At 55.8% G+C, this 10,326-nt stretch overlaps 1 protein-coding gene across 1 annotated transcript in view; it reads left to right on the top strand.

The window, feature by feature from the left end:
• Positions 1-1,981: 1,981 nt before the first annotated feature.
• The window catches only part of FLT4 (fms related receptor tyrosine kinase 4), a 38,583-nt gene continuing 30,238 nt past the window's right edge, over positions 1,982-10,326 (top strand). The window contains exon 1 of the mRNA XM_060092673.1: positions 1,982-2,058. Within this exon, the coding sequence (XP_059948656.1) occupies positions 1,992-2,058 (67 nt within the window). The 5' untranslated portion in view covers positions 1,982-1,991. The remainder of the gene's footprint in view (positions 2,059-10,326) is intronic.

Below are 10,326 nucleotides of genomic sequence, written 5' to 3'. Positions count from 1 at the left end.
AACATGTGCTCAAACTCAACATTAATTAAGGAAAAGCTAGCAAAAATCATAAAGAGATGCCACTACAAGCCAACTAGAATGGCTAACTTTAAAAATTAAAACTGACAACAAGTGTCAGCGAAGATGTGGGGCACAGGGAGCTAGTTATACTGCTGTGGAGTGCAAAACGATTCAAATAATGAAAAAGATAGTTGGTACCATCTACAAAGTTGAAGATACATATACTACGACCTAATAGTGTCACTCCTAGACACATAACTTAGAGAAGAGGGCACATGTACAGCAAGAAACATATAAAAGCAAGTTTGTAGCAGCAAAAGTTGGAAACTGATAACAACTCAAACTTCCATCAACAGTAGATGGACAAGTGAACTATGCTGTATCACACAGAAGACTGCAGCAATGAAAATGAGTGAAGTATAGGTCTTCACAGCAGTACACATTAATCTCACAAAAGATGCTGAGCAAAAGAATATATGTGTGATGAATTTATTTAAGTAAGGTTAAAAAACAAGTAAAACATATTTGGGCAATAAAATGATAAAGAAAAGCAGGGAAATGATAAAGCCAGGATTTGGGGGTTAGGGAGGGGAAAGGGAGGGCTTCTGGAAAGCTAGTGCCATTCTATATACCTTGATCTGGAGGGTTGAAACAGAGGTGTTTGCTTTAAAATTTACATTTATAATACATTGATATATACTTTCCATATATTAAAACTAAACAAAAAATGAAAGAAAATCAATATATGGTTGAGGAAAAAAAATCTCACTTCATTTATTTGGTTGCCTACTTTCCCCAACATTACTTATTAAACCATCTATATGTGATTACAACTTAATATATTCCATTCTTACTTGCACTTGAGAGTTGGTAACTGTTGTTATCAACAATAGTTTTTGGCAAGGATGAATGGACTTTTGCGAGGGGTGGGTAAAGGGGAGGGATAGTAAAAGTGTGAATAAAAAAGCAGGAGAGGGAGAGAGTCATCCTCATGGGATTTGTTTTTAAATAGGAAAATTCTAGAGACAGAACCGAAAAGAGAGAGGAAGTCTGTGAGAGGTTTGCCAAGTCAGAGAGCAAAATGTCACCTGATAAAAGGACTTATGAATGAGCTCAGAGCAAAACTATTCGGAGGAAATCTAAAGAGGACATGCCTGCAGGATGGAGGTTGGTTATACTGGGTGCCTGGCCCAAGGGTACAGCCTCCAGCTACACGACGTAGACGGTAACATAAAGTTTGCCGAATGTTCTCAAATATTTGATATATTGTTATTTTAAAATATGTTTATTGCTCATTTTTTCTTGCTTTAAACATAGTATTTATTTTTTAACATCTTTATTGGAGTATAATTGCCCTACAGTGGTGTGTTAGTTTCTGCTTTATAATAAAGTGAATCAGCTATACATACACATATGTCCCCATATCTCTTCCCTCTTGCGTCTCCCTCCCACCCACCCTCCTCATCCCACCCCTCCGGGTGGTCACAAAGCAGGCGCTGATCTCCCTGTGCTATGCGGCTGCAAGTGGCATGGACATATATACACTAGCAAACGTAAAATAGATAGCTAGTGGTAAACATAGCATTTATTGATGGAAGAAAATTACAGAAAAATACGTAGTGCCACATTTTGTCCAACCTTGACGGCGGAATTCATTCCTTGTTTAGCGCACAATGAAGGACTGGCCGGAGCAACCCCAGGGCCGGCATGAAGGGCTGCGGTGGATTTGGAAGTGGGGCTCGGACCAGCCTTCCCTCCACTGTGCAAAGCCAGCAACCCTCCAGTCTAGGAGGGATTCTCCCTAGGCGGCAGGGCGGGACTGAGAGGTGCGAGGGCTGCTTTAGATGCCAGGCTCTTTCCAGGGAGCCCCGCCCAGGCCCCGCCCCGCCCAGGCCGCAGCCCCGCCCCGGCCCCGCCCGCGCCTTGCCGCGCTCCCACACTCAGAGCCCGAGCCGCGGTCGCTCATCTGACCCGAGCCACAGCGGCCGGAGATGCAGCGGGGTGCCGCGCTGTGCCTGCGCCTGTGGCTTTGCCTCGGACTGCTCGACAGCGAGCGTGGTGAGCCCTCCGCCTGCCCCAGTGTACAGCTGGCCACGAGGGGGGACGTTTTCCCTGGGCAAATGGTGGGACCTCACCGATGGGAGACGGGCGGGGGACAGGGCCCGCGGGACCCTCCGGCACGACACAGGGTCGGGAGCCAGGGATTCAGACACCGGAAGGAGCACGGCGAGTCGGGCCGGGCTTGCCGGGATGAGGAAAGGGCGGGGACGGGGCGCGGGGCTGCACCGCAGCTTAGAGGTGGTGCTCAGTCCCCGACTGCGCTCCACAGTCTGTGGCTCAGCTCCCTCGGACTTGGGCCCCTTCGCGCTGCACCCTCAGCCTGGATCCTTCGCTTGCTTACACGCTTTCCCGCGGAGTCCAGGCACCGCACTGCTCTGTCCTCGGACCCGGGAGCACTGGGCATTGTCCCCCCGCGCAGAGGCTGCAATCCCCGCCGGGTCGTAGACCTGGGTGCGCACTTCCCGACACCTCTAGTCTGCGCTCGAGATCGGTCCTCCAGAGGGAACTAACTTCCCCAGGCCAAGGACTGCGGGGGCAGGGGCTCGGGATCGTGGGAGATAGGTGCCGTGGGGCGGATTGGGCGCAGGTGCCCGTTGGAACTTGAGGCGAATCTTGAGTCGGCAACTCGTAAGTGATCAGCATGGCAGAAGAGGCAGGGGCCGGCCCTCGCCGTATCTGATGGGGGGTAGGACCCTGGAAGGCCAAGCTAAGGATCTTGGATCATAAGGCAGGGGCCGACAAGGACGGGTCTTAAACACAGGAGAGGCAAGGTCTGGTTTCTGATGGGAACATGACTGGAGGTTGCTGCTGAGGGATTGGAGGGAAGAGAGTGTGGGGGATGAGGGAGGGAGCAGGCGGGTATGGTTGTTCGGAGATGTCAGTATAAAGCATCAGGAATGAGGGGAGGATGAGCTGGAAGCTGATGCAAGATCTGGTGACCCTGGAAATCAGAAGGTGGAGGAGGGGTAATGGGTCCCCAGTGGTGGAGGGAGGAGTTCTGGGAGGTCTGAAGGGAGAGATGGGGACCTCGCTATTTTTAAGCACCATGGGCATTGAATAGTGGCTTTACGTGCTTCATTTCTTTTAATCCTCACAAGGGAGTGTTAGACCCATTTTACAGATGGGAACACTTAGACCAATGACACATAACTTCCCCCAAAGTCCCCGGGAAGCCAGTAATAAGGGAAATGGTCAACCCAGGTCTTTGGAATAACAGAGCTCTGTTCTCTGTGCCTATATGGGCTGAAGAGCTGGGGATAGCGGAGGCGAGGAAGGCGTGGGTGAACCTAGGGGGAGGAGGAGGGAGGAAGACATCTGTCTGGCCTCCAAGTCAGGGCAGGTCTTAGCAGAGGGGCTGCCACTCGGCCCTTCCTCGCTCCCCTGCACCCTGCCCAGGACCAGGCTCTCACAGGTGCTCAGCATGTGTTAAGTGACTGAATGAGTGTGGGGAAAGAGTTGAATGGCGCCATGGCTGGGCTTTAGGGCAGAGGAGTGGGAGATCCCACCTTGAGGTGACATCCAGCAAGCACTAGGTGTAGTGTCCAAGGCTCAGGAGAGAGGCTGGGCTGGAGAGCTGGAGCGGAAGCAGAGCAAAGGGTCTAGGATGGGACCCTCTCCCCCAAGGAGGGGACCAGAGAGGGAGAGGCTTCCAGGGAGACGGGGAATATTAGGCATGCAGGGTTTGAGGAAAACCAGGAGAGGCTTGTGTCCTGGTGCTCCTGAGTGGAGCAGGGTGGGAGGTGGAGGAGGTGGGGGGGACGAGGTCAGTGTTACAGTGAGTGCAGGTGATTCTTACCAAAGTTGGGCAATGAAGGGCAAGAGAGAGAATGAAGCTAAGGGGCCCATGGAAGGGGGGTGGACTAGGTCATGGCTCGTGGGGAGAAGTCCCATGGAGAACAGACCACTGCTGCTGTGTCCCTGAGCCTTGCATTTGCACCACCCATTTCTGGGCTGAGGAGGGCCCGAGGAGCTGCCAGCCTGATGGGGGATACTGGAGCAGAAGCAAAAACACTCCAGTGCAGCCAGAGTAGGAGGCCAAGTGCTGGCAGGTGAGCAGCCTGGCCGTGAAGCTGACCCTCAAAGGTGTGATGTTGGTCCCAGAACGAGACTCTTGTCCTAGCTCTACCCCTAAATTCCTTGCTATATTACCTGGGCCCCTCTCTTCCTTTCCTTGTGCCTCAGTTTCCCCATGCATAGGAGTGCAACAAGCTGGCAAGCACTGAGGGGCTGTGCTTGGGGTTGGGCTTTTTGCCCCAGCAGTGTCCCTGTAGAGAAGGTAGGTGGCGGAGGTCACCTCCAGCAGACTTTGTCTCTTGGAGCTTAGTCTAGAGTGAGGCTGTTTGTGCCGCTGAACAGTGGGCAGTCAGCTCGGGGACATGTGGGGGAAGGAGGCAACTGCTGGGAAGCTTGGTTGGCCCAGCCTGAGGATGCTGGCTCCTGCCATGGGCTGAGGCACACATACCCATCCCAGCTGTTTGCTGTCCCTGCTCCTCAGCCCTGAGCCAGACCCAGGTGTGGACAGAGGTGTGGGGGTGGGGGTGGGGATGCAAGTCAGTGCAGGCAGAATGTGGGGGCTGGGCCCATCTTACTTGGTGCCTGTGGATCAGGGGCTCAGTGCTCTGAGGACTCAAGTGTAGGTGCTGCTCACATCCCCAGCATGCCAGAGGTACCAGGTCAGTGAGGCTGAAGGCTCTCTGCCTCCCCAGAGCCCAGTGCCCACGTGGCCAGGCACCAGACTGGGCATGAGGTATAGCAAGGGGACTGTCTGGCCAGCTCCTTGCTCTACCATCCCCACGCTGACCCCCAGGCAGTGGCACCCCAACCCGGGGAAGGGGACTGCAGTTCTGTGCAAGTTGAAAGGTATGGTGTCCGGGCAGGCTAGGGAGGATTTGGACCCAGCGCATCCTGCAGGGGTTTCCTGAGCGCCAGGCTAGCAGGAGCACAAACATGGTATCGTAGCCCAGGGGCGAAAGTGCTCAGTGACCCAGTGGGCCCCAGCTGGTGGCTGTGGGCTGCACAGGGTTGCTTCTAGCTTGGGGCTTCCTGGAGGGGTCTGCAGGCTCCAGGGAAAGGGATTCCAGGTAGGGCAAAGACCCCCTCAAAGGCCCAGAGGCAGAAGAGTCAGATGGTGATCAGGTGAGGCTGGACTCGTAGGGGCGGAAGGATGGGATGGAGGAGACAGGCAAGTGGAGGTGGCAGGAGCCAGCCGCTCACCCGGAAAGGGGAGGACTGAGCAGGGAGTCACCGGGTCAGATGCCCCTGAAGGCATCACCAGAGGGGTAAGACCAGATGCAAGTCCACAGCAAGGAGGCTGCGGGTGAAGCCAGGAGATACGCCAGGGAAGCAGGCAGCAGGGGATGGCGGAGAGAGAGGGGCAAGTGCCAGTCTCTGGCGTAAGCAACAGAACAGGTCATGAAATTGTTTACCAGCTGGGGACCCTGAGAAGAGGAGGAAATGCGGGGAAAGGTGAGACACTCCACCAGGGAGGCAGGGCCTCAAGTCGAAGGCAGGGAGGAGGAAAGTTGGGGGCACTTGAGTGTGATGAGGCAGAGGGGAGTCGGGGAACCCAGGGAAGCTAAGTGGGGTCTCAGCCATGAGGGGAAGTTCTTCTCTATGTCTAGCTTACACCCCTCCCGCTGCCGCTTGGGTGTCCCCCCCACCGCCCTGCCCTTGTAGATTTCTCTCCACTAGGGCCTAGCCTGCGCCCCACAGCCCTGAGATACCCCTCAGAGAGGGGGGATGGATGGGGAGAGGGATCCGGACAGCCTCTCACACTCCTTGCACCGACCTCTGAGCAAGACACAGCCGACGTGTCCAGCTGGAGCCAGGGATTCCTGAGTTTCGATCCTTTTCAGACACTGGCTTCCTCTGGGATCTCGGTTTTCCGGTCACGCCAAAGGGAGAAGCCTGGGAGCAGGAAGATGCGGGCTTTGGCGCTGGCTGCTGCTGAGGCTGGGTGTGGCCGACAGCAGGCCCGCTGCTGCCTGGCTCTGGTGCCCCAGGCCACCCCCATCCCCGAGGCCTGGCTGGGGTGTGGTGGCCCAGTGAGCCGGCACAGGCTTCAGGGTGGCAAGTGGGGGAGCCCCGCCACGTGGCCAGCGAGGTCAGCATGGGTTCATGGGAAAGGACTTGTCAGCCACAGGAGAGGACATCCTGCCTGCATTTCCCTCTTCCTGCAGCAGGAGCCCATGGCCCAGATTTAGCAGCGCTGGGGGGCCACCTCTGAGCCAGCTGGGCTGTCTGATAACACCACCCGTCCCGCTGCCACAGAGCAGAGCCCTGATCCCAGAAAGGCCAGGGCAACTGCCTGGCACAGTTGGCTGCACCCACAGCTATGCTGCGCTGGGAGCTTCACATCTACCAGGGTGCCCTTCCTCCCCATCTCACCTCCAGGGGGTACTCAGGCAGCCCACGGTCCCACTCAGCCTCTCCAACACTCCCTGCTTCCCAAAATTGCCTCTCTGCTGCTTCAGCAGGACCACTCTAAAACACAGATCTGAGCCTTCCTCGGGCCACCCGCCCCTGCCGGCCCCTCTTGGGCTGACAGTACAGGCCCTCCTGCTAGGGTCCCAAGGGCAGCCGTATGTAGCCTGACATCCACCTAGCCTGCACCCATCACGTACCCCAGCCTCAGCACATGACCTTTCTCCTGCTCCAGATACGTGCAGAAGGCTGCTGAGAATTCCAGGCAGAAGGTGATGCCGCTCCAAGTGCGAGGGGTCTACTAGGGCGGGAGGGGGGCTTCCTTCCCACTCCCTGTGTGCCCCAGGAGCACAGAATCTAGGCTTCCAGGTAGGTTCAGGGGAAGCTCTTATCCTTATCCAACCTAAAGCACCATCCTCAAAGCTAGCCTGAATTCTACCAAATGGAGTTTCGTTTGTATGAAGCAGCACTTATGTGCACACATGCACGCACACACACTTGGAGTGTCTACCAGTGAGCCACACCTCGGTCTGAAATGCTTAACCAAATTTCTTCACACTAGCGTGTGTGAAGATTTTAACCTTGTGACATAGGCTGTTGTGCCCATTTTAGAGATTAGAAAGTTAAGGCCAGAGGAATGAAATGGCTCATTAGATGCTAGAGCAGCTTTGAGAGAAGTGACAAGTGTCTGGTGCCTGGTGCCAGATGGCATAGGGTCTGAGGGGCAAGAAGGGGCAGACATGGCAGGTGTTGTCCACATTCCCCAGGGAAAGCACTGGAGAGGTGGGCATGTGCGGTCCTAAATTTCTGACCACCTCATGGACCTTTTCACCTTGATGTCCTGTACAGCTTTCAAAAGCAGCATGCCACTAGACACATTGCTTTTCCCCAGGCCTACGCCTGGCAGATGTGCCTACTTCAGGGCAGGACATCTGCACCTCCATCCCTTGCCTCCACACGTGCCCACACACTGTGTGCTGTCGCTTTGTTCCCTGGATCCTCAAAGCCAGTCAAGAGCGATCCAGGGTAAAGTCCATGCTGGGGATGCCACCCTGGAAAGCCTCTCATCCTTCCACTGAGGACCTGTCAAGTGCAGTGGGTGGGGCCGCTGCATGAAGCTGTGGAAACATGCAGAGAGGCCCCCAGGAGGGGACTAAAATTGCGACCCTGGGGCTGGAGCAGGCACCAGGCAGGTGACGAGAGTGACTGGTGAGTCCCTTGAGAAGATCAGGTTCCATCCCTAAGCAGCGGAGAGGCAGGAAATTGTTTTAGGCAGAAGAGGGATTTGTCTCTAGAAGGCTCCTCTGACCACTGGGAAAAGCCTGGACCAGTGGGGAGACACTGGTGTGGTGAGCCAGAGGAGGGATTTTGAGGTTAGCCAGGCAGTGGGGTGGCAAAGAAGGGGACTGGAAAGGGCAGCCCCAGAACGTCTAGGGGTGGCACTCGGGCTGGAATGCATCTACTGCTAAGCGTCTGAGCTCTGCGAGTGCAAAGCACTTTGCCAAGTGGCAGGGAGACGAGAGGGGCAGGCCTGGTGGTTCCAGCCATGCTGCCGTTGGTGCTGGTTCTGAGGAAGTAGAAAGTAAATAGCAGCTTCCCACAATCCTGTCCCCCAAAGATAACCTCTGACTAGCAAGTTAACCTCTGTGCCTTAGTTTTCTCATCTGCAAAATGGTAAGAATAGTACCCACCTCAGGGGGGCAATAGAGGGGTGTGGTATGCACAAGTGCATAGGCTGTGCTGGCATACAGAAAATGTTTGCTCTCGTTGTCTGTTGTTGTAACAGGGTATATTGGGGTAAGCAGAATTTGGGGGTCAGAGCATATGAGCAGTTTTTTTATTACTGTGAGTGCCTGTTTGTCCACATCCTTGCCAGCACTGGGAATCCTCTATACTTTTAACACTTGCTCATGTGGGCTGGGGATATTTCTGTGCCCTGTGGCTCGCTGTCCTCCTCAGTGGGTGGTGTGGTAGGAGGGCTGGGGGCGCCTGGCAGGAGACATCTGGGAAGCAGAGTCCCCTGGGGCTGGAGCTCAGGAGAGCTGCCAGGGAGGGTGGGGGGCTCAGAGGTAGGCTTGAAGCCCTGGGGTTGTGCCACCTCCAGGGGGAACGAGCGCACCTTGAGCAGCTCCAGTTAAATGAGCCACCAAGAGCCTAAGGCTGGGCCTGTGACCCGGGGCCCTTCTCTGGGGCCTCATTCCTCCACACCATGCTCCATCTGTTCCACCTACCTGACCGTCCAAGGTCACCCGCACTCTGGTCTTTGCACGTGTCCCTCTGCCCTCTGTGCCCTCCTCCTGGGCCAGCAAGCTCCTGTTCAGTCTACAAAGCCTATTTCAACTCACAGGAACACTCCCTCCCACTGGCAAGGCTTTCTCTGACTGCCCCCCACCTTGGCACTGTGACCAAAGCACAGAGTCACAGCGGGATGCAACTGCTGTGACATGCAAAACAGTGGACAGGCAGTGACAGTGAAGATCTCAGTGTGCCTGAGCAGGCCACAGTTTAGCCTTACAATGGTTCTTAGTGTGGTATTATGGTGGTCTGTTGTTCCCAGTAATCTTGGGGACGATTCTCATTTCATAAGTTTGGAGCAGGGGAAGTGACTTGCCCTAGGTCATACAGTCAGAATGACATTGTAGGGCGTGCAGCTGGGTTCACGGGGCTTCGGGCACTCTCTCTCGGTACAGCCCCTCCCATCTCAGCCCTTTCAGTCCTGCAGGGTGGGAGATGGGAGGACTCATGGACTATTGACCTCACCCTTGACCTCTGGAGGCACAGAGGCTGCCATCCAGGTGGGGGTGGGGGGACTCCAAGACAGAACACCCCTGAGCCTTCTTCCAAGGTCTATGCACAAGCCTGGCCCCAAGACTGAAGGGAGAGGGCCTTAGAGCCGGCTCCCCAACTCAGCCCAGCCCTGGGATTGATGCATGGTGACCCCAACCTGGCCTCACCTGCCCCCAGTGCTTTCCCCTCAGCTTGGCTTCAGTCTGCAGCCATGGGCCTGGCCCTGGCTGCCTCTGTCCTCCAGGGCACAGGTGCTAAGGAGAGTGTGGACCAGACTAGCAGGACTGCAGTACAGCGCCTGTCACCCACCAGGTGACCATGACATTTCCTTGAAATAAGGACTTGCAAATGCAAAAACCACTAGTGCTACACTCTGCCAGAGTATGTAGGGGCACCCCTGAGCTTACACACCATCCTGACATCATCCCTGGGTTGGTTGTGCTCGACGTGAGGACAGAGCCATGGGCCAATGACATTCTGGCCCCCAGGAGCCACCCAAAGGTACAAACCTTCCCCGTGTGGTGGGTGAGGGCCTGGTGTGCTCAGCAGGTGCATACTGGGTGTGGCTGGTGTCTTGACTGTGTGGCAGAAGCATTGGGAGGTGAAGCTCGTTAGAAGCGGGGTGCCTGTTGGGCAGGGCATCGCCCTGGACGCCAGGCCAAGGGCATTCACAGCTCCAGAGGGCCACAGGGAGCCAGTGAAGGTGTCCGCTGGGCTGAGTGACAAATTGGAGGCCAGGAAGGAGACTGCTAGGGAGCAGAGAGGTAGGGAGACTGGCACTCGGGGTGGCAGTGGGAGACAAGGAGATGGAGAGGTGTGAGGGCTGAGTCCCAGGCAGGGACGGGCCTGGACTTGGCCAGACTTGGGCTCCTGCACAGCTGCTGGTTATCACTGATGTGGAGCCTGGAGCCTCAGTTTCCTCATTGCTGACTGGACTCGTGATCCCTCCCTCCCTCCCAGGCTACGTGAGGATCAAATGAGGCAGTGACTGCTGGGCTGTGGTTCAGTGCCTAACCCACAGGACTTCCCACCCCTCCTGCCTGCCCCTCACCCAGG

The sequence above is a fragment of the Mesoplodon densirostris genome, chromosome 3 (genome assembly GCF_025265405.1).
Source record: "Mesoplodon densirostris isolate mMesDen1 chromosome 3, mMesDen1 primary haplotype, whole genome shotgun sequence".
In the NCBI taxonomy this organism is placed as follows: Eukaryota; Metazoa; Chordata; class Mammalia; order Artiodactyla; family Ziphiidae; genus Mesoplodon; species Mesoplodon densirostris.
This window is presented reverse-complemented; position numbering and strand designations above follow the sequence as displayed.